At 50.6% G+C, this 27,858-nt stretch overlaps 1 protein-coding gene and 1 pseudogene across 1 annotated transcript in view; both read left to right on the top strand.

The window, feature by feature from the left end:
- Nucleotides 1-8,915, top strand: part of PPM1G (protein phosphatase, Mg2+/Mn2+ dependent 1G) — a 68,532-nt gene extending 59,617 nt beyond the window's left edge. Inside the window, exons 6-10 of the mRNA XM_088466142.1 lie at nucleotides 1,154-1,264; nucleotides 3,674-3,908; nucleotides 7,836-7,965; nucleotides 8,035-8,122; nucleotides 8,202-8,915. Coding sequence (XP_088322268.1) covers nucleotides 1,154-1,264; nucleotides 3,674-3,908; nucleotides 7,836-7,965; nucleotides 8,035-8,122; nucleotides 8,202-8,390 — 753 coding nt within the window. The 3' untranslated portion in view covers nucleotides 8,391-8,915. The remainder of the gene's footprint in view (nucleotides 1-1,153; nucleotides 1,265-3,673; nucleotides 3,909-7,835; nucleotides 7,966-8,034; nucleotides 8,123-8,201) is intronic.
- A 6,854-nt stretch (nucleotides 8,916-15,769) lies between these two features.
- Nucleotides 15,770-15,888, top strand: LOC148431261 (5S ribosomal RNA; annotated as a pseudogene).
- The last annotated feature ends 11,970 nt before the right edge of the window (nucleotides 15,889-27,858 follow it).

Below are 27,858 nucleotides of genomic sequence, written 5' to 3'. Positions count from 1 at the left end.
TCGTTGTGCCGTCCCTCAGGAGTGCAGTGACATTTTGTAGTGATGATGTGACAGCTGAGTCTCGTTGTGCCATCCCTCAGGAGTGCAGTGACATTATATTGTATTGATGATTTGACAGCTGAGTCTCGTTGTGCCATCCCTCAGGTGTGCAGTGACATTATATTGTAGTGATGATGTGACAGCTGAGTCTCGTTGTGCCGTCCCTCAGGAGTGCAGTGACATTTTGTAGTGATGATGTGACAGCTGAGTCTCGTTGTGCCATCCCTCAGGAGTGCAGTGACATTATATTGTATTGATGTGACAGCTGAGTCTCGTTGTGCCGTCCCTCTGGAGTGCAGTGACATTATATTGTAGTGATGATGTGACAGCTGAGTCTCGTTGTGCCATCCCTCAGGAGTGCAGTGACATTATATTGTAGTGATGATGTGACAGCTGAGTCTCGTTGTGCCATCCCTCAGGAGTGCAGTGACATTATATTGTATTGATGATGTGACAGCTGAGTCTCGTTGTGCCATCCCTTAGGAGTGTAGTGACATTATATTGTATTGATGATGTGACAGCTGAGTCTCGTTGTGCCGTCCCTCAGGAGTGCAATGACATTATATTGTATTGATGTGACAGCTGAGTCTCGTTGTGCCGTCCCTCAGGAGTGCAGTGACATTATATTGTAGTGATGATGTGACAGCTGAGTCTCGTTGTGCCTTCCCTCAGGAGTAAAGTGACATTATATTGTAGTGATGATGTGACAGCTGAGTCTCGTTGTGCCATCCCTCACGAGTGCAGTGATATTATATTGTATTGATGTGACAGCTGAGTCTCGTTGTGCCGTCCCTCAGGAGTACAGTGACATTATATTGTATTGATGATGTGACATCTGTGTCTCGTTGTGCCATCCCTCAGGAGTGCAGTGACATTATATTGTATTGATGATGTGACAGCTGAGTCTCGTTGTGCCGTCCCTCAGGAGTACAGTGACATTATATTGTAGTGATGTGACAGCTGAGTCTCGTTGTGCCGTCCCTCAGGAGTACAGTGACATTATATTGTAGTGATGATGTGACAGCTGAGTCTCGTTGTGCCATCCCTCAGGAGTGCAGTGACATTATATTGTATTGATGATGTGACAGCTGAGTCTCGTTGTGCCGTCCCTCAGGAGTGCAGTGAGGAGGATTACAGCAGTGAGGAAGAGGAGGACAGTGAGGATGTGGAAGATGCTGAGGATGAAGAGGAAGAGATGCTGCCCGGCATGGACGGGAAAGAGGAGGTAAGTGTCTGTTCTTTACACTGTGTATGACAGATAGAGCCCCCACATAACACAGACCACACGCTCTCCTGGTGCACTACCACATACAGTTACCCCTGAGGTAGGTGTGCGGTAATATAAAGCTTTGTAAAAATGTGTGATGGCTCAGACTCCACACGTGATTGCCTGGTAGTGCTATTGCCTGGCGGTATCTTTGGTGGTGATGGTGATTGCCGGGTGGTGCTATTGTCTGGCGGTATCTTTGGTGGTAATGGTGATTGCCGGGTGGTGCTGTTGTCTGGCGGTATCTTTGGTGGTAATGTTGATTGCCGGGTGGTGCTATTGTCTGGCGGTATCTTTGGTGATGATGGTGATTGCCTGGTAGTGCTATTGTCTGGCAGTATATCTGGTGATGATGTTGATTGCCGGGTGGTGCTGTTGTCTGGCAGTATATCTGATGGTGATTGCCGGGTGGTGCTGTTGTCTGGCAGTATATCTGGTGGTGATGGTGATTGCCTGGTAGTGCTATTGTCTGGCGGTATCTCTGGTGATGATGGTGATTGCCGGGTGGTGCTGTTGTCTGGCGGTATATCTGGTGGTGATGGTGATTGCCGGGTGGTGCTATTGTCTGGCAGTATATCTGGTGGTGATTGCTTGGTAGTGCTATTGTCTGGCGGTATCTCTGGTGATGATGGTGATTGCCGGGTAGTGCTATTGTCTGGCGGTATCTCTGGTGATGATGGTGATTGCCGGGTGGTGCTGTTGTCTGGCAGTATATCTGGTTGTGATGGTAATTGCTGGTTGGTGCTATTGTCTGGCGGTATCTCTGGTGGTGATAGGGATTGCCAGGTGGTGCTGTTATCTAGCAGTATCTCTGGTGATGATGATTGCCTGGTGGTACTATTGTCTGGCAGTATATCTTTTGGTGACGGTGATTGCCAGGTGGTGCTATTGTCTGGCAGTATATCTTTTGGTGACGGTGATTGCCTGGTGGTGCTATTGTCTGGCGGTATCTCTGGTGGTGATGGTGATTGCCGGGTGGTGCTGTTATCTGGCGGTATCTCTGGTGATGATGGTGATTGCTGGGTGGTGCTATTTGGCGGTATCTCTTGTGATTGCCGGGTGGTGCTATTGCCTGGCGGTATCTTTTGTGGTAATGGTGATTGCCGGGTGGTGCTATTGTCTTGCAGTATATCTGGTTGTGATGGTAATTGCTTGGTAGTGCTATTGTCTGGCAGTATCTCTGGTGATGATGATGATTGCCGGGTGGTGCTGTTATCTGGCAGTATATTTGGTGATGGTGATTGCCGGGTGGTGCTATTGTCTGGCGGTATCTCTGGTGATTGCAGGGTGGTGCTATTGTCTGGCTGTATCTCTGGTGATTGCAGGGTGGTGCTATTGTCTGGCTGTATCTCTGGTGATTGCAGGGTGGTGCTATTGTCTGGCTGTATCTCTGGTGATTGCAGGGTGGTGCTATTGTCTGGCGGTATCTCTGGTGATGGTGATTGCCGGGTGGTGCTATTGTCTGGCAGTATATCTGGTGGTGATGGTGATTGCTTGGTAGTGCTATTGTCTGGCGGTATCTCTGGTGGTGATGGTGATTGCCAGGTGGTGCTATTGTCTGGCAGTATATCTTTTGGTGATGGTGATTGCCGGGTGGTGCTATTATCTAGCGGTATCTCTGGTGATTGCCTGGTGGTACTGTTATCTGGCGGTATCTCTTGTGATGATGGTGATTGCTGGGTGGTGCTATTGTCTGGCGATATCTCTGGTGATGATGGTGATTTCCTGGTAGTGCGATTTCCTGGCGGTATCTTTGGTAATGATATTGATTGCCGGGTGGTGCTATTGTCTGGCTGTATCTCTGGTGATTGCAGGGTGGTGCTATTGTCTGGCTGTATCTCTGGTGATTGCAGGGTGGTGCTATTGTCTGGCGGTATCTCTGGTGATGGTGATTGCCGGGTGGTGCTATTGTCTGGCAGTATATCTGGTGGTGATGGTGATTGCTTGGTAGTGCTATTGTCTGGCGGTATCTCTGGTGGTGATGGTGATTGTCAGGGGGTGCTATTGTCTGGCAGTATATCTTTTGGTGATGGTGATTGCCGGGTGGTGCTGTTATCTGGCGGTATCTCTGGTGATGATGGTGATTGCCGGGTGGTACTGTTATCTGGCGGTATCTCTGGTGATGATGGTGATTGCTGGGTGGTGCTTTTGTCTGGCGATATCTCTGGTGATGATGGTGATTTCCTGGTAGTGCGATTTCCTGGCGGTATCTTTGGTAATGATAGATTGCCGGGTAGTGCTATTGTCTGGCTGTATCTCTGGTGATTGCTGGGTGGTGCTATTGTCTGACGCGGGACTGTTTCTGATGTTGGCTCATTCTGTTCTCTGTATATGATCTGTATACCATAACTGCTTCTTACTCCATAGCCCGGCTCAGACAGCGGCACTACGGCAGTGGTAGCTCTGATTAGAGGGAAGCAGCTTATTGTGGCCAATGCTGGAGACTCTCGATGTGTGGTTTCGGAGAGAGGGAAAGCCGTGGACATGTCCTATGATCACAAACCAGAGGATGAGCTGGAGCTGGCACGGATTAAGAATGCTGGAGGCAAGGTTACTATGGATGGACGAGTGAATGGAGGGCTAAACCTTTCACGAGCAATCGGTAAGCTTTCCTGGGAACTACTAGTAAGGTACTTTATTGTATCTTATACATATCTGCCATAGATCATTGTCTGCGTGAGCCGTATACAGATGGGAATATTATTATATGTTTATGGTGTGTCCATGTTGTGCTGTTCTCACTGCTCCTTGTTCTGGAGATTGGAAGACTTCTGTGTACCGGCTCCATGCCACGTGGTAGTGTGGTGCTACCATTACTCCATCCCCGGGTATGACTCCAAACCTTCTACAGCTGGATTACTCTCAAATTACATCTTCACACCCAGAGATGCAGCTTGTTTCTGTAGGCGCTTCTGGGGCACCCCCCTGCGCACAGCCCTTAGCTCCTGGCTGCAGGGTGGCGCACAGCCCTTAGCTCCTGGCTGCAGGGTGGCGCACAGCCCTTAGCTCCTGGCTGCAGGGTGGCGCACAGCCCTTAGCTCCTGGCTGCAGGGTGGCGCACAGCCCTTAGCTCCTGGCTGCAGGGTGGCGCACAGCCCTTAGCTCCTGGCTGCAGGGTGGCGCACAGCCCTTAGCTCCTGGCTGCAGGGTGGCGCACAGCCCTTAGCTCCTGGCTGCAGGGTGGCGCACAGCCCTTAGCTCCTGGCTGCAGGGTGGCGCACAGCCCTTAGCTCCTGGCTGCAGGGTGGCGCACAGCCCTTAGCTCCTGGCTGCAGGGTGGCGCACAGCCCTTAGCTCCTGGCTGCAGGGTGGCGCACAGCCCTTAGCTCCTGGCTGCAGGGTGGCGCACAGCCCTTAGCTCCTGGCTGCAGGGTGGCGCACAGCCCTTAGCTCCTGGCTGCAGGGTGGCGCACAGCCCTTAGCTCCTGGCTGCAGGGTGGCGCACAGCCCTTAGCTCCTGGCTGCAGGGTGGCGCACAGCCCTTAGCTCCTGGCTGCAGGGTGGCGCACAGCCCTTAGCTCCTGGCTGCAGGGTGGCGCACAGCCCTTAGCTCCTGGCTGCAGGGTGGCGCACAGCCCTTAGCTCCTGGCTGCAGGGTGGCGCACAGCCCTTAGCTCCTGGCTGCAGGGTGGCGCACAGCCCTTAGCTCCTGGCTGCAGGGTGGCGCACAGCCCTTAGCTCCTGGCTGCAGGGTGGCGCACAGCCCTTAGCTCCTGGCTGCAGGGTGGCGCACAGCCCTTAGCTCCTGGCTGCAGGGTGGCGCACAGCCCTTAGCTCCTGGCTGCAGGGTGGCGCACAGCCCTTAGCTCCTGGCTGCAGGGTGGCGCACAGCCCTTAGCTCCTGGCTGCAGGGTGGCGCACAGCCCTTAGCTCCTGGCTGCAGGGTGGCGCACAGCCCTTAGCTCCTGGCTGCAGGGTGGCGCACAGCCCTTAGCTCCTGGCTGCAGGGTGGCGCACAGCCCTTAGCTCCTGGCTGCAGGGTGGCGCACAGCCCTTAGCTCCTGGCTGCAGGGTGGCGCACAGCCCTTAGCTCCTGGCTGCAGGGTGGCGCACAGCCCTTAGCTCCTGGCTGCAGGGTGGCGCACAGCCCTTAGCTCCTGGCTGCAGGGTGGCGCACAGCCCTTAGCTCCTGGCTGCAGGGTGGCGCACAGCCCTTAGCTCCTGGCTGCAGGGTGGCGCACAGCCCTTAGCTCCTGGCTGCAGGGTGGCGCACAGCCCTTAGCTCCTGGCTGCAGGGTGGCGCACAGCCCTTAGCTCCTGGCTGCAGGGTGGCGCACAGCCCTTAGCTCCTGGCTGCAGGGTGGCGCACAGCCCTTAGCTCCTGGCTGCAGGGTGGCGCACAGCCCTTAGCTCCTGGCTGCAGGGTGGCGCACAGCCCTTAGCTCCTGGCTGCAGGGTGGCGCACAGCCCTTAGCTCCTGGCTGCAGGGTGGCGCACAGCCCTTAGCTCCTGGCTGCAGGGTGGCGCACAGCCCTTAGCTCCTGGCTGCAGGGTGGCGCACAGCCCTTAGCTCCTGGCTGCAGGGTGGCGCACAGCCCTTAGCTCCTGGCTGCAGGGTGGCGCACAGCCCTTAGCTCCTGGCTGCAGGGTGGCGCACAGCCCTTAGCTCCTGGCTGCAGGGTGGCGCACAGCCCTTAGCTCCTGGCTGCAGGGTGGCGCACAGCCCTTAGCTCCTGGCTGCAGGGTGGCGCACAGCCCTTAGCTCCTGGCTGCAGGGTGGCGCACAGCCCTTAGCTCCTGGCTGCAGGGTGGCGCACAGCCCTTAGCTCCTGGCTGCAGGGTGGCGCACAGCCCTTAGCTCCTGGCTGCAGGGTGGCGCACAGCCCTTAGCTCCTGGCTGCAGGGTGGCGCACAGCCCTTAGCTCCTGGCTGCAGGGTGGCGCACAGCCCTTAGCTCCTGGCTGCAGGGTGGCGCACAGCCCTTAGCTCCTGGCTGCAGGGTGGCGCACAGCCCTTAGCTCCTGGCTGCAGGGTGGCGCACAGCCCTTAGCTCCTGGCTGCAGGGTGGCGCACAGCCCTTCGGGCCTGGGGAGGGGGAGCGGGGGAGGTTCACTTATTTCCCAGCGGCTGCTAATTTCTGCAGTCGCTGGGTGGGGGTCCTGCTGTGCTGGCCAAACAGCAGCACAGACACTGGGGGAAGCAGGGGGTCCGAAAGATTCTTTTCCTGCAGCCGCCCCCTCACTGTTTATCTGACTGTTCGAAATTTTGCGACCAGATGAGATGATGAACTACCTGGTGTGGTCTGGTAATTGCGACCGTGACAGGCAAATGGTGCCACAGTCAATTTGTTTTAAGCATGGTAATCCTTAAAACCTGTCCTGCAATGGCGGAGTTGGGGAACATCAGCATGAGACTCTTAGTTGCCTCCAGGCTGTGAGAGGATCTGATCCTGGAGATAATTCGGAGCTGAAAACTGCAGGACAGCGAGGGGTGAAGGAGAGGGAGGAGTCACACAATCGCACGCGCACACTTTACATACTCTGGTGCTTAGCATCAGGGTTTACACACCAAGGCTCAGTCTTCCCCCGGTACAGAGCACTGGAGGCCACTCCCATAGCGCTGAGGCCGCAGGTCTCGATGTGGAGCCAAACCAATTACACATTTCCTTGCATCAGTCCCAGCACCGGCACTTCTCTATGGACCAGACCCTTGCAGGGCCCCACTAAGTGCTGTTCCCCGCCGTGCCTGTAGTACCAAGAGCTTGCACTCCCAGTCCCTGGATCCTGGACGTACACAGTTTTTACATGCTCCTGGCCGCAGGTCATTGCCTTATTACATACCCAGAGCATGAACCTCTGCCGGAGCTAGCCTCACACCACAGCCTTACATGCTCCTGGCCGCAGGTCATTGCCTTATTACATACCCAGAGCATGAACCTCTGCCGGAGCTAGCCTCACACCACAGCCTTACATGCTCCTGGCCGCAGGTCATTGCCTTATTACATACCCAGAGCATGAACCTCTGCCGGAGCTAGCCTCACACCGCAGCCTTACATGCTCCTGGGCCATGCTGGGGTTCTAACCATTGCCGCGCTGTAGCCAATTCAGGGCTATATCACAAACTTGTTTTTTAAATATACGTTTAGATTGCTCCTCGGCTTATGCTGTCTGTGACTTACGAAATGGTGCTACAGAATGAGTTCTCCTCATTGCCAGCATTGGGGGTGGACCTGGGGCACACAGTCTGTGGCTGTCACTTATTTCTCTCACTGGCACTGCCACTCACCTGCAGAGACATGAATGGGTTCCCCAAGTGATGGAGGGTAAGTTCTGCCCCCAGCGCTCCTCTGATGTCTTCCTTTTCGCTGGTTATTAGAAGGTGATTGGTTCTGTAGAATGGGACCTAGCAGCTCCTGGCCTCCATCTTTCTGTCCCCTATTTCCGGGTGGGATATGATGAGCCGTTAGGGGGTCTCAGCTAGTCTGACGCTGATGGGTTTCCCTGTAACCAGCTGCTCATGTTACTCTGCAGAAAGCGATGTGTGCCACCAGCGACACTGCCCTGATATACTATGGTCTCCTTGTCTCCAGGTGACCACTTCTATAAGAGGAACCGGAACCTCCCTCCTGAGGAGCAAATGATCTCAGCGCTGCCGGACATCAAAGTGTTGACCTTGAACGAGGAGCACGAATTTATGGTCATCGCCTGCGATGGAATCTGGTAATTGTCGCTTCGGATGTCTGCGTTCTGCAGCTTTCTGCACAATCTTATGCATCTTTCTTGTTTCAGGAACGTGATGAGCAGCCAGGAGGTCGTGGACTTCATACAGGAGAAGATAAAGCAGGAGCCAGTCTCCTTGTCTTCCATAGTGGAGGAGGTGAGTGGTCTGGAGCACCTCTGCTGAATGTGTGCTGGGATAGCGGCCGTCTTACTGTCCCCTTGTGTTGTCCCTGCAGCTCCTGGACCAATGTCTCGCTCCGGACACCTCTGGGGACGGTACGGGATGTGACAACATGACCTGTATCATTGTCCGCTTCCGGCCCCTCTCACACAGCAGTCCTGAGGCCAGCAAGCGGAAACTGGATGACTCGGAAACAGCCAGTGAGAACTGCAAGGATGGCAGCAAGAAAGCCAAGAGGGATTAGCCGGCGGCCGCGCTGCCCTCATTGAACTTTCGCCTTCGGCTTTACAGACTTTTACGAGTATTGTCTCTTTCTTTTGGTTCAGAAAACCACTGTACAAAGTTGTGTTGAGTTCTAGGGGTAGTTGGCGGGTGTTGCTTATGGCAGGGGGGGCTTGTGCCCTGGGTGGGGGAACAGTGTCGCTAGGGATTTGTGTATAATTTTTGTAATCATTCCATGAACCCAGTTACCTTTGGCCCGTGGAACCTGTGGATGAATTTTAACATGCCTTTTTTATAAACCCGTGTGTGGCCTGGCTCACTCTGCCTCTACTGGGCGACGTCTTCATGGACGGTTGGTTTGGTGCCCACCAAGCAATGAATATCATGGGACGGGGCCCTGTGCAGCAGAGCTTTGGAAGGAGGCTGGTGCCATGGCTATGAGGGCAGGAACCTGGGGATGAGGACGGGCACTACTTGCTGTCCGTTGAGGGTTGCTGGAAGCTGCCTTGTATACATTCACTGACTATTAAACATAATTATCTCTGGAGTGGTGTATATACCAGGATGGAACAGAAAGGGATTAATTGCTTCTGTATTCCCCTGTACGCTGCCTCTCGTGCACACCGTGCCGCCTGCTTTATGTAGCAGCAAATCGCTGTCCCGCTTCCTACAACTTCTCTGAGCAAAACTTCCTGTTCCCACTTGTCTGTGTCTGAGACGTAGAGGAAGGGGCCATAGTGTCCTGTGTGCTGCCACCTCCGTGTCGGTGCCCCATGGCCTCTCTGAGGTTACCCAGTATTACCCTGGTCTTGGGAAAAGTATAGTGCCCTGTGCCAGCTCCTGGAGCAGAGCGGTAGAGGGCACAGAATGGAGGAGGGCGTAGGAGTGTACAGTTTTCCTGTGCCAGCTCCTGGAGCAGAGCGGTAGAGGGCACAGAATGGAGGAGGCCCTAGGAGTGTACGGTATCCTGTGCCAGCTCCTGGAGCAGAGCGGTAGAGGGCACAGAATGGAGGAGGGCGTAGGAGTGTACAGTGTCCTGTGCCAGCTCCTGGAGCAGAGCGGTAGAGGGTACAGAATGGAGGAGGCCCTAGGAGTGTATGGTCTCCTGCGCCAGCTACTGGAGCAGAGCGTTAGAGGGCATAGGAGGGTACGTTATCCTGCGCCTGCTCCTGGAGCAGAGTGGTAGAGGGCACAGAATGGAGGAGGGCGTAGGAGGGTACGGTGTCCTGTGTCGGCTCCTGGAGCAGAGCTGTAGAGGGCACAGAATGGAGGAGGGCGTAGGAGGGTACGGTATCCTGCGCCGGCTCCTGGAGCAGAGCGGTTGAGGGCACAGAATGGAGGAGGCTGTAGGAGTGTACGGTGTCCTGGGCCGGCTCCTGGAGCAGAGCGGTAGAGGGCACAGAATGGAGGAGGGCGTAGGAGGGTACGGTGTCCTGCGCCGGCTCCTGGAGCAGAGCGGTAGAGGGCACAGAATGGAGGAGGCCATAGGAGGGTACGGTGTCCTGCGCCGGCTCCTGGAGCAGAGCGGTAGAGGGCTCAGAATGGAGGAGGCCATAGGAGGGTACGGTGTCCTGCGCCGGCTCCTGGAGCAGAGCGGTAGAGGGCTCAGAATGGAGGAGGCCGTAGGAGGGTACGGTAGTAGCCTCCTTCTGTCTGCGCTAGGGCTGACATTGCTAGAAAATAAACCAGTAACAATGGACCAAATATTCTCCTATAAATAGCGCCCACTGTGCCCATATCAGATTGTAGGGTTAGTGTTGGAGGTATCTGGTAGGTCTGGTAACTGCCTCGTGCCTCATGTGAGGAGGGTGTGGGGCGCACATACTGGAAAACGCCCCACAGCCAGACGGGGAGGTGCGTAGCCTCCCAAATTCAGTCTCCTAGAATTAAATGCAGGACATGTGGATGGGTTGGAATAAATACATGTGATATAGGGCCATATTCACGTAGGGGTGAAAATTTGTTTTTTTCGCCATTTGCGACAATGGCCTTTTTTGGCAAAAAAAAACCAGCGACATCCCAGACCAGGACATAAAAAATACAAAATCCCTATTTTTGGCTAAAAATGTGGGGATTACTTTCAAAACCCTTTGGACCCCTCCCTCCTAAATGATAAATTATATAAAAAGAAAATTGTGAATTACGTACTTTGGCGAAAAATGCCCGTGCAAATTTTGGTGGGAAAAAAAATTGTTGAAAATGGTTTTAACTTATTGGGTCAGATTTTTGGGGGGCGGGTGGATGAGTCAAGTGTATTAAAAATCACACACGGTCGCAGCAGATGACTTTTTTTATTGACTTTTAAAATTGCGTTTTTATGAGACAAAAATATACTTGCACCCGTTTTAACGTACCCCCAATTTACGTGGAACAGTAAATTCCCAGAAAAAAAATAGTTTTCTATCCTTTTTTTTTTTTTTTTCACCTAAAATTTGCGTGATTGTTTTTCGCCAAACTACGCAATTACGTTTTTTTCCCAGTAATTTATCATTAAGGGGGTGCCCAAAGGGTTCTGAAAGAAATCCCCACGTTTAGCCAAAGATCGGGATTATGCATTTTATTTTCTCCTGGTCGGGGGTGGTGGAAACTTTTATCCAGTTTTTTTTCTCCTGTTTATCAGCGAAAATGTCACCTTTTTTTTTTTTAGAAAAAAAAGTGTCAGTTTTCGCTGCTAATTGAATACGGCCCATAGTGAGAGAGCATTTACAAATACTGTGTGTAATAGATTCTATAATAGGGGTTAGATGTTGCCGTTATTAGATATTATTAATCGGTAATGCGCAATTTATAGTGACCGACACAGAATCAGGACCACATATACTGTGTGTGTGTGTATATATATATATATATATATATATATATATATATAATGCTGTGCAAATGGTATACTATTGGAAAAGTCCATGGGGGAGAATGCACTAAGCCTCGGAGAGAGATAAAGTACCAACCAATCAGCTCCTAACTGCCATTTCTTCTTCAGACTCCACGAGGAGACAATGAGGTGTAGGTGGTACTTGGAGGACCGGACACCAACAGTAAAGCTTATCCCAGGATGCACCGGTCCTTCCCCCTATACCACGCCCACAGCTCCGGACCTTCCCCCTATACCCCGCCCACAGCTCCAGTCCTTCCCCCTGTTACCTGCCCACAGCTCCGGTCCGTCCCCCTATACCCCACTCACAGCCTGAGGGAAACTCTGTTTTGTGGTGTCCGCAGGAGCTGCGTCTGGCCACAGCGCCTCGAGTGTTTACCAAAGTGATTGCAGCCCACCTGCGGATGCAGGGGGTCCGCTTGTTGCCTTATCTGGATGACCTTCTGCTGTTGGCACGGTCTCCAGAGATCCTTCAGCGCCATCTGCAATTGACAGTCTCTGTGTTGCAGGCTCACGGCTGGCTTATAAACTGGAAGAAGTACTCCCTGTTGCCATCACTGAGGATGCTTCATCTCGGAGCCCTGTTGGACTCTCAACATCAGAGGATCTTTGTGATGGAGGAAAAGATCTCTGCATTACAGGCAAAAGTACGCTGTTGCCTGCAGAGTTGCCGGGTGTCTATTCACTCGGCGATGAGGTTGCTGGGATCCATGGTGTCGATGTTCGACATGGTGAAGTTTGCCCAGTTTCGCTCCAGACCTCTGCAGAAGTTGATCCTCTCCAGATGGAATGGGTTGCCCCACCGGCTAAGGACACAGACAATGGTGCTGTCACTGGAGTTACGTCTGGTGGCTGCAGACTACTCACCTGAACAGGGGGCGCCCCTTTTGGATTGCTAACTGGGTCCTTCTGGCGATTGACGCCAGTCTCCGAGGTTGGGGAGCAGTGTTGGGTCCACACTTCTTCCAGGGAAGGTGGAAGCCAACAGAATCTGCGCTTTCAATCAACATATTGGAAATAAGGGCAGTATTCAAAGCTCTCCAAAAAGCAAGACATGTCCTCCACGGAAATCCCGTGCAGGTACAGTCGGACAACGCCACCACTGTGGCTTACATAAACCTCCAAGGAGGAACCCGCAGTCAGGTGGCCCTGACAGAGGTGTCCCGCATTCTAGTGTGGGCGGAAGGCAATCTCCCTGACCATCTCGGCAGTGGTCATACCAGGAGTCCTCAACTGGGAAGCAGAATCAGCCATCAAGACGTGCATCCAGGAGAGTGGTCTCTTCACCAGGTGTTTCAGCTACTGGTAAACAAGTGGAGCCTTCCAGAGAGACCTCATGGCCTCCCGACACAACAACAAGCTTCCTGTGTACGGGTCAAGAACAAGAGACACAGGCACTTCTGGTAGACGCTCTGACTCTCCGATGGACCTTCCAGTTTGCGTACCTCTTCCCTCCGTTCTCCCTTCTTCCTCGAGTGATTCGCAAATTCAAGCAAGAAGGCGGCACACTCCTGCTGATAGTTCCAGCGTGGCCCAGACGGTACTGGTGCTCAGATGTCAAGAGCCTATCCATAGATGCTCCAATGCAGTTGCCTCTACGTCCGTACATATTGTCTCAGGGTCCTTGCTATCACCTGGACCGTCTGTCTTTGACAGCGTGGCTGTTGAGACTACCCTCTTGAGGTCCAGGGGTTTTTCCAGCTCTGTTGTTAACACCATGCTCAGAGCTCGGAAAGCCGGCTTCTGCAAGAATTTACCACAGAGTGTGGCATACTTTCTTTGAATGGTGTCGACCTAGAGGCTATGATCCTCAGGTGTTTAGGATGTCCAGGGTTTTGGCTTTTCTACAGGCGGCCTTAGATCACGGTCTTCGCCTTGCTTCACTGAAGGTGCAGGTTTCCGCCCTCTCAATGTGGTTTCAGCGTAGGATTGCTACACTTCCTGATGTCCACACCTTTATGCAAGGTGTACTTCGTATTCAGCCTCCCTTTGTTCCACCTGTGGCTCCTTGGGACTTGGCTGTGGTCCTTAGGGCTATTCAAGGACCGCCATTTGAACCACTGGGCTCAGTGGATTTAACATGGCTCACAGCTGTGTTTCTTCTGGCCATTGCCTCGGCCAGTAGGGTGTCAGATTTGGGGGCTCTTTCATGTCGCCCCCCCATTCCTAATTTTTCATAGGGACAGGGCAGTGCTGCGCACTCTCCCTGGGTTCCTACCTAAGGTGGTATCTAGTTTCCACATCAATGAAGAAATTATAGTACCGTCCTTTAATTCCCCAGACCTATCTGCTGGTCTCCTTGGATGTGGTACGGGCTGTTAGGATTTATGTTGACCGTACCAGTTCATTTAGGAAATCGGACTCTCTGTCCTCTATGGTCTCCATAAGAAGGGTTGGCCTGCCACTATGCAAACCTTGGCAGGATGGATTCGCATGGTGATTTCTGAGGCTTACATTCATGAGGGCCTGTCTGTACCATCCTCTCTTAAAGCTCACTCTACTCGGTCTGTTGGTCCTTCATGGGCAGCTTGCCGTGGTGCCTCTGCAGTTCAGCTGTGCAAGGTAGCCACGTGGTCTTCTGTCCATACCTTTATGAGGTATTATGCATTGGATACCTTCGCCTCTCAAGAGGCTTCCTTCGGGAGCCGGATTCTCCTTCCAGCACAGGAGCGTCCCCACCCTTAAAGAATGCTGCTTTGGGACATCCCCAAGGTATCCAGTGGATACCCTATGGACCCTGATGTAGAAAATAACAAGGGTAAGAACTTACCCTAGCTCTTATCTCTATTTCAACAAAGTCCATAGGGTTCCACAGGACTACCGCACTGTCGCACCTGTACTGCAGATGGGCTTTGATCTGGTCATCAGTTTTTCCGTCTCCTACTAGTGAGAATGTGATTCTTGTGTGTTCCAGACTTTCTTCTCTCTTTGTTCTCCTTTTCCAGCCTATGGCTTGTTATGAAACTGATTGCCTTGGCTAGGGGGCGGGGTATAGGAGAGGGAGGCTGAAAATTAACTCTGTGGTGCCCGATGCCTGACATCACCACCAATACCCCAAGGTATCCTGTGGGGGGGATATGTCTGGTTTGGAGGAGGATGCACCTGGATGGGAGAGGAGGGGGGGGGGATGGGAGGGATACGTCTGGTTGGGAGGAGGATGCATCTGGATGGAGGAGGGATGTACCTGTCAGTGTTGGTGTCTGGGAATTGGTGGAACTGTTTGCCTGACTCTCAGCCTTCAGGAACCTGAATCCACGTCTTTTATTTCTGTTTAAATGAAAGGAGCAGTTGTCTACTTTCCCTGCCTTTTCTAATTTCTCTTTCATCCACTAGGGGACACTGGAGGTGCTTACGCGGGTTATAGAGGCATGGATAGCTGGAGCTGGCACTTTAATTTAGAAGTGTGAAGCTCCTCCCCCTTTAGTCCCCACCAGCCCTCAGTTTAGAAAATGTGCCCTAGGAGCTGGTCACATCATGCTGTGCTCCACCAATACATTTAATTTTTATTTATATTTTATGCATCTTTTACACTACAGGTACCCTTCGCCACCTATATCAAAGGTGGGCTCCGGGTACTGGGCGCCCTGGTTTTTTAATATGAGAATAAAAATTGGGATGGAGTGCACAGGGCTTATTCTAAAAGCACCTGACAGCTCCTTATCGCCCCAGCAAGCCTTCACACAGCATGAAGCTAAAGAAGAGAAGGCTTTGCTGCATGGAGAGAGAGACTTCAGGGACACGCAGTGAGTAACAGCTGCGCATCCCCCGGCCCCCTACACGCTGCCCGGTGCTGACACAGCTTAATAAGCTGTGTCTGTTGTCATTAGGAAGCGCTGCTCCTGGCTCTAATTCCCCGCTTATGCCTGCAGTGTAGCGTGGAGGGGGAAGATAATGCCGCTAATAGCAGCCATAATGGGAGCCCTTAGGGCATGTAGAAGGGGCGGAGCCTAGCCAGCGCGCGCTCTCTCTCCTCTACACGCGGCAGACAGCTGTGTAAAACAAAGTGCCTGCCGTTTTTCTTCAGTGAATAGCTGCATCTCTCCCTGGTTCAGGAGGTCTGCAGCATATGTAACAGAAGGCTGGTTCTCTTGCTCCAGGCATCCCTAGACCACAGGATCCTTCACAAAGAGGGCTGTGAGTGCTACTGGGGTGCATGTAGTAAAGAGCAGGCAATTTATTGCTATGGGAGGGTGTCTTCTCTCTTCATCAGCCTTCTGTCTGTATACTGTCTGCATCTATACAAGTATACGGTCTCCTTATTTCTGCACTGTCTGTGTGGCTGATGTATAAATGTGTAAGGCTTCTCAAAAGATGTTTGTTTGTTCCAAGTGTAGCAACAAACAGGCCAAGCCACATTTTATGGGCTCCACGTTAGTAATGTCCATAACTAAACAAGCATCACCTAACTCACCCACCCCTCCATGGGCTGCTGACATGGTAGGTGGTATGACAGAATTAAGGAGCTCGTAAGTCTCATCCCCCCTGGGTGGCAGGGTTAACCTAGTCTCTAGGCAGCCTGGTACAGGTTAGCCTACGGCCACACCACCCTGAACACGCCCGATCTCGTCTGATCTTAGAAGCTAAGCAGGGTCAGGCCTGGTTAGTACTTGGATGGGAGACCGCCTGGGGATACCAGGTGCTGTAGACTTAAAATGGGTACCACTGCTACTATTCCCTTCACTTCCTACTCAGAAGCGTCCTCTTATAACCGTCCTCCAATCAGAGGATTCGGAAGAGGTACTCCTCGCACATGAAGATACCGAGGAAGGTGAATTACAGGAAGTTTTGAATGATGTTGGTTAAAACTTAGAATCTGTCTCCACGGGGGTGGAACCTCCAATTCTGGCGGCAGGCGGGTCCTTAATGTACCTGAGGATATTGTTCCTGCTTCCCAGGAGTGTGAGTTATTCACTGAACCACCAAAAAGGTCGTCAGTTTTCCCGTTCTCAAAACAACTTCAACAGCAGTTTTCAGTTGCCTGTAAACATCAGGATAAGAGGTTCCAAAATTCCTCGTCTGTTCCCGTCCAGCTATTCTTTTCCGTCATCTATGATGCAAAAGTGGGAAACCCCCTACCCTGTTGATGCGTCTGTTTCCCGTCTCTCAAAAAAGGCTACGCTTCCAGTACGGGGGGCTACATTGCTGAAGGACCCCTCTGATCGTAAGTTGGAGTCAAAGCTAAGGTGTATTTATACTGCAGCAGGGGCTCAGTTTAGACCTACGCTTATTACCGCCTGGGTTAACCAGGCTGTGGTTTGCTGGACTGATCAGTTCATTTCGGGTTTGGATCTACTAGCAGAACACATCCGTGAGTCTGCAGTTTATCTAGGAGAAGCATCCAAGTATATCAGTCAGTTCAATATCCCCTTATGCTATTTCTGGCCGCAGAGTCTTGGCAGGCCGACGTTACCTGGTTGCATTCTTGGCAGGCCGACGCAGAATGCAAGGATTTACCATTCACTGGTGACATGCTTTTTGGGCCTGCATTAGATGGATATCTTGGGCCACTGGGGGTAAGTCTTCCTTCCTCTCTTCAACGGCTCTGGTTCCCAGGTGAACTTACAGAGGACGCTCGTTTCAGTCCTTTCGTGCGCCACAGACCTTTTGTGGTAGATCCTGAGGTGCTCCCACTCAGACAAGGGGTGGTAGATGTCTACTACATACAGTTGCACGTAGATGGGAACCGATGCCAGCTGAGCAACAGGTGGCATGACGGTCTTCCGTCCCACCTGGGGTCTCCTGCGGTGGGAGCTCGCTTATAGAATTTTCAACAAATTTGAAACCAAACCTCTTCAGACCCATGGATTCGCAAACTGCTTTCCCTGAGGTACCAAATAAACTTTGAATTCTCCCCTCCAGCTCATGTCGTCACTATGAGTCTGCAGATACCTACGGAAGGTTCTACAAGAGACTAGCCAGTCTCTAATAGGATCGGCTGTGATAGTTCCGGTTCCAGTGAATCAAGATGGGGTTTTGCTCAAACCTTTTTGTAGTGCCCAAACCGGATGGTTCGGTCAGACCCATCTTAAACTTCATTTTAAAACGATACATCTTCAGGTACCGGTTTAAGGACTTGGAGTCTCTTCAGGCTGTCATAGCAAGCTTACAACCAACGGAGTTCCTGATATCCCTGGATATCAAAGATGCCTATCTACATGTTCCAGTTTGGGAACCGCATCGGGCCTTCCTGCGCTTTGCCATATTGCAAATCAGTTTCGGGCCTTGCCATTTGGATTATCCTCGGTTCCACGCATTTTCACCAAGATTATGTCAGTTATGATTGGTCATCAGGACTGAACATAATTCCTTATTTGGACGACCTATTATTCAAAGCTCCATCAGAATTCCTTCTCTTGGACCACACCTCACTGACTTACTGTATCATACTCTAATCACAGCACGGTTGGACAAATCTCATTCCATCCCAGAGACTTCCGTTTCTGGGGATAATTCTGGATACGGCATCACAGAGGATTTGCCTTCCGGATGACAAAGCCCGGGATATCCGGTTGCTAGTTCAGTTCATTTTCAGACCAAAGAAGGTGTCCATGCTTCTTGGCGTCTTTTGGGGAAGATGATAGCTGCTTCGAGGCACTATAATTCGAATCGACTGATCCGTTTGAACCCGGCTACCAGGGTAGCTCTCCTCTGGTGAACACAATCCGACAATCTCTTAGCAGTGGTCCTCGACTATCAATTTCAGGGTCGTTGGCCTCTGGAACAACGGTAGCCCATAAAGGTATTGGAACTCAGAGCGTTTTCCAATGCTCCCTTAGAAGCAACACAGTTCTGATGTCTCTTCTGGTAAGAGTTCAGTCAGACAATGCGACAACCGTTGCATACATCAACCGCCTGGGCAGGACTCGTAGTTGCATGGCCATGCGAGAAGTAACTCAGATTCTCAGGTGGGCTGAGAGTCAGTCGGCGATCCTGTCAGCAGTTTTCTTCCCGAGAGTAGACAACTGGGAAGCAGATTACCTGATTCGTCAGGATATCCATCCCGGGGGATGGAAGCTTCACCTAGACGTGTTTCAGGCTCTAGTACGGTGCTGGGGTAATCCACGGGCGGATCTTATAACGTCTCGATTAAATCATCAGCTCCCGGTATACGTGTCAAGGACTCTGGATCCGCAGGCGGTCAACGCTCTTGACAGTGCCGTGGACTTACGGCTTCATTACCAGTTTCCTCCGATTACACTTCTTCCTCATATACTAAAAATAAAACACGAGTCGGCCTCAGTCATTCTCGTGGCTACGAAATGGCCTTGGCGCAGTTGGTTTTTGGACCTTCAATCCCTCTTGGCAGATGAGCTGTGGCCCCTTCCTCTTCACCTGGACCCTCTGTTGCAGGGTCTTTTCGCACACCCCAAGTTAGCACAGCTGTGTTGATGGGGTAGCTCTTGAGACCGATATTTTAAGACGCATAGGAATCCCAGACTCTTGTTCCCACCATGCTTCGCGCCAGGAAGCCGGTTTCGGCTGCGCATTATCATAGCATCTGGCGATCTTATATTTCATGGTGTTCCGGTCCGGGCCTTCCATCTAGGACTTATCGATTATCCCTGTTTTTGTTTCTTCTCCAGACGGGATTAGATTCTGGCCTTCACCTTGGAACTCTAAAAGGGCAGGTTTCTGCGTTTTCCATTTTCTTTCAAGGAAAATTGGCTCTCATTCCTGTGTGCAGACATTCCTTCAGGGGGTCTTGCGTGTGCAGCCTCTTTTTGTGCCTCCAACAGCACGCTGGGACTTGATGTTGGTACTCTGGTCTTTTCAGTCTTCCATGTTTGAACCCTTGGAGGAGGTTGATATTAAGTTTTTGTCTTGGAAGACTGTACTCCTCACTTTGGGCTTCGGCTCACAGCCTCGGGAATTGGGGGTTCTGTCCTATAAGCTTCCTTACCTTGTGTTTCATGAGGGTGGGGCGGAACTCAGGACAGTAGCCGCTTTCCTACCTAAGGTGGTGTCGGCTTTCCACATAAACCAACCTATTGGGGTGCCTTCTTTCGTAGAGGATTCAGGTGTTCCTTCTACCCTGGTGGTGGTTCGAGCTTTTCACATTTGTTTCTTGTACGCCGTCCCTCCGCAGGTCGGAGGCTCTTTCTGTCCTCTATGATGCTGTTCGGAGGGCTTGGCCAGCTTCCAAAACAGACGTTGGCTCATTGGTTTATACTGACTATCCGTCAGGCTTATGTCAACAATGATAGTCGGCCTCCTTGGTCTTTATCGGCTCCTTCCACACGTTCTGTGGGTGCGTCGCGGGCGGCCGGTAGAGGTGCCTCCACCTTGTAATTGTGTTGTGCGATCACTTGGTCTTCTGTTCACACGTTTGTGAAGTTTTACAGATTCGATATGTTTGTGGCTTCAGCATCAAGTTTTCGCCGCCTTGTTCTGCAGGTTCCTCAGAGCGCTTCCGCCCGTAGGGAAAACTTTGGGACGTCCCCAGCGTAAGCACCTACAGTGTCCCCTAGTGGATGAAAGAGAAAATGGGATTTTGGTACTTACCGGTAAATCCTTTTCTCTGATTCTACAGGGGACACTGGACGCCCACCTCTTAGTTTGTTCCATGCGTTGTATGGTTTTTTGTTGTGTGATGTTCTACTCCCTTTCACTCTTGTTGTTCTCCATCTCCTCTCGGTCTTCATTTTCTAAACTGAGGGCTGGTGGGGAATAGAGGGGGAGGAGCTTCACACTTATAAATTAATTAAAGTGCCAGCTCCAGCTATCCACGCCTCTATACCCCAGTGTAAGCACCTCCAGTGTCCCCTGTGGAATCGGAGAAAAGGGTTTACCGGTAAGCACTAAAATCCCATTTTTTCGGATGTATAAAGAGGTTTGGCTGCATCTGGATAAGAATTTTCAGATTCCTCATAGATTCAGACTTTCTTATCCCTTTGCAGGGATAAGAAAGAAAGGCGAGCTCAGGGAGGACAGAAACCTCCTGTGGAGCAGAAGGGAAGTCCCACACCGGGTAGATGCTCTTATAGCCAAACTGGCAAAGGCTATGGTTATTCCGCACTCAAAATGATCAAGAAAATGAGACCTTGTTGCAGTTATTTTTCCTTTACGGATATTTCCCTTCCCATTTTGGCCGTTGCCTGGGTCAACAAGGTAATTGAGTCCTGGACTGAACAATTGGCATCTGGTTTACAGGCCAAGCGTACCTGGGAAGCGGTTCCCTTTGAAGGGGACTTTCTCTTTGGTTCAGAGCTCACTAAAGGCGGGTATCCACTACAAGATCTGAAAACGACTGCACGATTACGACATTGTAATCGCTCAGTCGTTTGTCAATCGTGTGATGAGCCTGCACTGAACGAGCAGTCGTTCAGTGTAGGGTTATCAATCATCTTGAAACATGCTGAACCTGACTATATCGTCAGGTTGACCAGCATGTTCGAAAGATGATAGATGTCTAAACGACCAGCAGACACGCGCATCGCTGGTCGTTTTAGACAATTTTGCGAATGATCGTTATCGTTCAACTAAATAGTCTAGTGGATACCCCCCTTTAGATTGTCGCAGAAGCTATGAAAGATAAAAACCCTTACCTTCTTGTCTCTACCTCGAAGGCAAAACTTCCACGGTTTCGTTCAATTTGCTTCTCTGAAAGGGGTGAATCTCAGACCTTCAGAGGCGCTGAACCGGGCCCAAGCCAGCTGCATGACTCCAAAGGGGTCCAACCCCATCCTCCAGTGGTGGGTGCCCATCTGCGCAGGTTCTGGGGCCTATGGCTTTGGTACTCTCCAGATCGCTGGAGTTGCTGCATTGTGTTTGGAGAAAACATCCTGGACCTGGTAGGTCTCTTGCCCATGAGAATTATGTTCACTCCTCTTCCCCCAGACCCATCTAAATGTACAGCTCTGCTATCAGATGTTCATTCTTTTTTAGATTCTGGAATAATTGTTCCGGGTTCCCTCTTGCCATGAAGACCAGTGGGTTTTACTCATACCTCTTCCTGATGGGAAAGCTGGATGGATCTTACTTTCACATTCACTCTTGGACCAGAGACCCTGAAGCCGGAGGTCCAGAGTAACCATGCCCCAGCCTGTCAGACTGGCACTGGAATTGGACTTCCTCAGCAGTCAATGATAAGCCCCAGTGAAGAACTAGAAGCTGAAGGCATCTGGATGAAGCGCCCACTCGCCCGAGTGAACATCCTGGCTGCTGAGGAAGTCCAATTCCCTATACTGTACTCCGGGGATAGAGACCGCTGACAGAGCCGGAAGATGACTCTGCCCAGAAGAGAATGCGACACACCTCCTTTATGGCGCCACGATTGCGAGTGCCAACCTGATGGTTTATGTAGGCAACAGCAGTCGCATTGTCGGATTGTACCTAGACCTGAAGGCATCTGGATGAAGCGCCCACTTGCCCGAGTGAACATCCTGGCTGATGACATACATGGCTTTTGTGGTTTTTGCTCACCTTATGGTTCCCATGTCACTCTCTTCTGGGTGTGTGGACTTGTGTGTATGCACCAGTCTTCCTCCTCTTTCTTGCTCCTGCCTTGGGCTTGCGAACTTAACTGGCCTGGCTGGGTGCTGGGTATAGGGGGAAGAGCCAGGGCTGCTGGGAGAAAAAAATTAACTGTTTGGTGCCGAACTACTACTCCAGCCTATACACCACCATCTAAACTCTGTGTCCCCTATGGCTCTCGAAGAAAAGGATTTAACCAGGTAAAAAGATAAATATAAGTTTTACACAACAGAAACAAAACAATCCACATAAAAAAACAAACATAAAAATGAGTGTAAATATAAGAATCCCCTATGGCACCCGTGTAGTCATATGATGCCAGTAGTCTCAGTGTACATGTAAGACCATCCACGTCAGCCGCGTAATTATATGATGACAGTAGTCTCAGTGTACATGTAAGACCGCCCACGTCAGCCACATAATTATATGCCAGCCGTCTCAGTGTACATGTAAGACCACCCACATCAGCCACAAAATTATATGATGACAGTAGTCTCAGTGTACATGTAAGTCCACCCACGTCAGCCGCATAATTATATGATGACAGTAGTCACAGTGTACATATAAGATCTCCCACATCAGACACATAATTATATGATGACAGTAGTCAGTGTACATGTAATACCGTCCACGTCAGCCACATAATTATATGATGACAGTAGTCACAGTGTACATGTGAGACCGCCCTCGTCAGCCGCATAATTATATGACAGTAGTCACAGTGTACATGTAAGACCGCCTACGTCAGACACATAATTATATGATGACAGTAGTCACAGTGTACATGTAAGACCGTCCACGTCAGCCACATGATTATATGATGACAGTAGTCACAGTGTACATGTAAGATCTCCCACATCAGACACATAATTATATGATGACAGTGGTCACAGTGTACATGTGAGACCACCCACGTCAGCCGCATAATTACATGATGACAGTAGTCACAGTGTACATGTAATACTGCCCACATCAGACACATAATTATATGATGACAGCAGTCACAGTGTACATGTAATACTGCCTACGTCAGACACATAATTACATGATGACAGTAGTCACAGTTGATGATACTGGATCAGAACCTCTATACACTCCTTCCTTTACCTTCTAATATCCTACCTATAAACCTCTAAGGATTACGCTAATTTGCGTACGCAGTCATACAGTAAATAAAGACTTAAGACCTGGAATCGGTTCCAAAGCACAAAGTATTATTCAGGTAAAAGTACAGTCAGTTACACGCTATTGATCCAGACACAATTCAGCGCAAAGGAATTATACAGACCCAAGTACAGTATACATATGCAGCGCTTCCAGACCAGATGTTAGGCATTCGCAAGAAACCCCTCGTCTATCAGCACGAAGACTAAGACCCAGTGTTGGAGCACACATATTTATACCCCCCAGGAATAGACAACACAATAGAGAAGTTTGTTGCTGATGCCATTGGTCCTCAAGGGGGATACATCTGTTACAGGGCGTTTAACTGGCTGATTCAAATAGACTTAACCCAGCCTCCAACAACTGGGGGTCTCTAGGTTCCCGCCTCATGCAACATCCTAACAGTTGTTCATATTATATACATTTTGTTGCTTGAAGTCTCTGCGGTCCATAAGTTGAGAATGCATGATGCGATCTCCCCACCGATAATACCAGAATACTGTGGAAAGAGTACGCATCAGTACAAAACCAAACACGGCTTACTTAGCATGTATAAAACCTTAGTTACCAAATAATCTTTATTTCATAGCATTTATACTTAATGAACAAACTTAAATCTTATACCTTAAAGCTTATGGAACCTTGTATGTGAATATGTAATGTGTGAGTATACAGGGTTTGATATAAAGACGCTAGTTAACTGGGGACAGATGCGTGCGCATTTAGCTAATAAAACAGTGTTTTCATACAAGGTCTTATGCATTCGCTAATATGCGATTAGTTACCAGCGCAATTGTGCGTATTAATGTGTGTATGAAAAATGGTGCACTTAAATCTCACTTACTAAGTGAACACCTAGCAGTGTGGAATGCTGAGCCATATAGTTCCACACGCCCCCCCCCCCCCCCCTCAGCAGCCCCCACCTTTCCCAGGCTCTAAAGAAAAGTCCTTTGTTCTCCAAGACTCTTGTGTGAATGCAAATGTGTTACCCCAAGCTGTGAAGCTGGGGCATCCTGTCTGGGTGTGGGGCTAAAACCTGTTTAGAATTCAGACAAATCCAATTGCGTAGATCAATGCCTGGATTATATTACAATTGCCACAACTATACTTGTCTGCATACAGGGATTCCCAATTTGTATGTAAAAACACTCATTGTCTATTCTATTTACTTTTTCTCAGGAAGCTGTTCTTCCAGTTGCCCTTGGTAGATTATCAAAAACATTGCCGTCTGTACTTAGCTTGTGAGTTGTAACTTAAAATGGAGCTGGTCGCAAAATGGCGTCTTGTAGATTCTTGTTTCTAAAATGGAGTCTAGCTGCCATTCGCAAGATGGCGTCGTCCACGCTTCAATTTTAAACTGATCTTGTCTCAGCCAATTATCCAGCTTCGACACAGTGTACATGTAAGACCGCCCACATCAGCCACATAATTATATGATAGTGGTCACAGTGTATACATGTAAGACCGCCCACATAAGCCACATAATTATATGATGACAGTAGTCACAGTGTACATGTAAGACCGCCCACATCACACACACAATTATATGATGACAGTAGTCACAGTGTACATGTAAGATCTCCCACATCAGCCACAAAATTATATGATGACAGTAGTCACAGTGTACATGTAAGATCTCCCACATCAGCCACAAAATTATATGATGACCGTAGTCTCAGTGTACATGTAAGATCTCCCACATCAGCCACAAAATTATATGATGACAGTAGTCACAGTGTACATGTAATACCGTCCACGTCAGCCACATAATTATATGATGACAGTAGTCACAGTGTACATGTAAGACCGTCCACGTCAGCCACATGATTATATGATGACAGTAGTCACAGTGTACATGTAAGATCTCCCACATCAGCCACATAATTATGACAGTAGTCACAGTGTACATGTAAGATCTCCCACGTCAGCCACATGATTATATGATGACAGTAGTCACAGTGTACATGTAAGATCTCCCACATCAGACACATAATTATATGATGACAGTAGTCACAGTGTACATGTAAGATCTCCCACATCAGACACATAATTATATGATGACAGTAGTCACAGTGTACATGTAAGATCTCCCACATCAGCCACAAAATAGAAGGGTCTGTCAGAAGGAGTTATGGGGCACATCCACTAGACCACAGGTTCTCTAACTCGGTCTTCAGGACCCCACACGGTGCATGTTTTCCAGGTTTCACAGAATTACAGGTGAAATAATTAGCTCCATCTGTGGATCTTTTAAAACGTGTCAGTGAGTAATGAATACACCTGTGCACCTGCCAGGAGACCTGGAAAACATGACCTGTGTGGTGTCCTGAGGACCGAGTTTGAGAACCTCTGCACTAGACGATCTACTCCCTGTCCAATCTCTAAACCATTTTCCCTTGAAATTTTATTTTTCAGTCTGAACGATTTGCAAACTATCTTTAATAGAGAAAATTGTCCTGCGTGTTCAGTCGACTGACGAGACGATCAAACGACCAGCGGGAGCGCGCATCGTTGACCGTTAACGACCAAACACTGCACGATTTTTACACGATTTATAAACGATTGAACAATAACGACGTCGTTATTGTTCAATCACCTGCTAAAATCGTGTAGTGGATGCCCCCTCTTTGCTACTTCTATTGTGGTGAAGGTGTGTGCTGGGGAGGGGGTTTCCAGGCAGACGGAAACCCATAGTTGCCGACAATCAGCTCCAGCCTTCCGGGAGGGAGCTGATTGTCGGCTAATGGCAGGGGGCGGGGCCAGCCATTTGGTGGAACACTGGGGGCGGGGATGGGGATGCACGATTGCGTCATCGTGACTCCGCCCCCTCTTCACAATGCTGTCACCGGGCTACGGGGGTTTCCATTTTTTTCAGGGGGGAGGTAGGGAGGGTCGCAAGCTTCCGGGAGGCTTGCCTGCCTTTCTGGGGGGCCTGGAGCGGCACCCGAAAATCGGGAGGCTCCCGGCCAAATGTGGAGGGTAGGCAAGCCAGCGGAAACCCCCCCTGCATTTGCCTATGGGCTGATACCCACTGATCCCTCACAATGAACCAGGCTCTGTACGGTAGCTGGCAGCAGGGGCACCAAGAGGGGGGGGGAGCGGGGGATATATATCTGTAGGGCGCAGAGGGGGGATATATATCTGTAGGGCGCAGAGGGGTCCTACAGATATATATCCCCCCTCTGCGCCCTACAGATATATATCCCCCTCTGCGCCCTACAGATATATATCCCCCTCTGCGCCCTACAGATATATATCCCCCCTCTGCGCCCCAGATATATATCCCCCTCTGTGCCCTACACATATATATCCCCCCCTCTGTGCCCTACAGATATATATCCCCCCTCTGTGCCCTACAGATATATATCCCCCTCTGCGCCCTACAGATATATATCCCCCCCTCTGTGCCCTACAGATATATATCCCCCTCTGTGCCCTACAGATATATATCCCCCTCTGCGCCCTACAGATATATATCCCCCTCTGCGCCCTACAGATATATATCCCCCCTCTGCGTCCCAGATATATATACCCCTCTGCGCCCTACACATATATATCCCCCTCTGCGCCCTACAGATATATATCCCCCTCTGCGCCCTACAGATATATATCCCCCCTCTGCGCCCTACACATATATATCCCCCTCTGCGCCCTACAGATATATATCCCCCTCTGCGCCCTACACATATATATCCCCCCTCTGCGCCCTACACATATATATCCCCCTCTGCGCCCTACAGATATATATCCCCCTCTGCGCCCTACACATATATATCCCCCTCTGCGCCCTACAGATATATATCCCCCTCTGCGCCCTACAGATATATATCCCCCTCTGCGCCCTACAGATATATATCCCCCTCTGCGCCCTACAGATATATATCCCCCTCTGCGCCCTACACATATATATCCCCCTCTGCGCCCTACACATATATATCCCCCTCTGCGCCCTACACATATATATCCCCCTCTGCGCCCTACAGATATATATCCGATATATATCCCCCTCTGCGCCCTACACATATATATATCCCCCTCTGCGCCCTACAGATATGTATCCCCCTCTGCGCCCTACAGATATATATCCCCCCTCTGCGCCCTACAGATATATATCCCCCTCTGCGCCCTACAGATATATATCCCCCCTCTGCGTCCCAGATATATATACCCCTCTGCGCCCTACACATATATATCCCCCTCTGCGCCCTACAGATATATATCCCCCTCTGCGCCCTACAGATATATATCCCCCCTCTGCGCCCTACACATATATATCCCCCTCTGCGCCCTACAGATATATATCCCCCTCTGCGCCCTACACATATATATCCCCCCTCTGCGCCCTACACATATATATCCCCCTCTGCGCCCTACAGATATATATCCCCCTCTGCGCCCTACACATATATATCCCCCTCTGCGCCCTACAGATATATATCCCCCTCTGCGCCCTACAGATATATATCCCCCTCTGCGCCCTACAGATATATATCCCCCTCTGCGCCCTACAGATATATATCCCCCTCTGCGCCCTACACATATATATCCCCCTCTGCGCCCTACACATATATATCCCCCTCTGCGCCCTACACATATATATCCCCCTCTGCGCCCTACAGATATATATCCGATATATATCCCCCTCTGCGCCCTACACATATATATATCCCCCTCTGCGCCCTACAGATATGTATCCCCCTCTGCGCCCTACAGATATATATCCCCCGTGTCCTACAGATATATATCCCCCCTCTGCGCCCTACACATATATATCCCCCCCTCTGCGCCCTACACATATATATCCCCCCCCTCTGCGCCCTACAGATATATATCCCCCCCTCTGCGCCCTACAGATATATATCCCCCCTCTGCGCCCTACAGATATATATCCCCCCTCTGCGCCCTACAGATATATATCCCCCTCTGCGCCCTACAGATATATATACCCCTCTGCGCCCTACACATATATATCCCCCTCTGC

Source organism: Taudactylus pleione, unplaced genomic scaffold (genome assembly GCF_031769625.1).
Source record: "Taudactylus pleione unplaced genomic scaffold, aTauple2 ptg002560l, whole genome shotgun sequence".
Classification (NCBI taxonomy): Eukaryota; Metazoa; Chordata; class Amphibia; order Anura; family Myobatrachidae; genus Taudactylus; species Taudactylus pleione.
The sequence above is the reverse complement of the archived record's forward strand: the minus strand, read 5'-3'. Positions and strand labels throughout refer to the sequence as shown.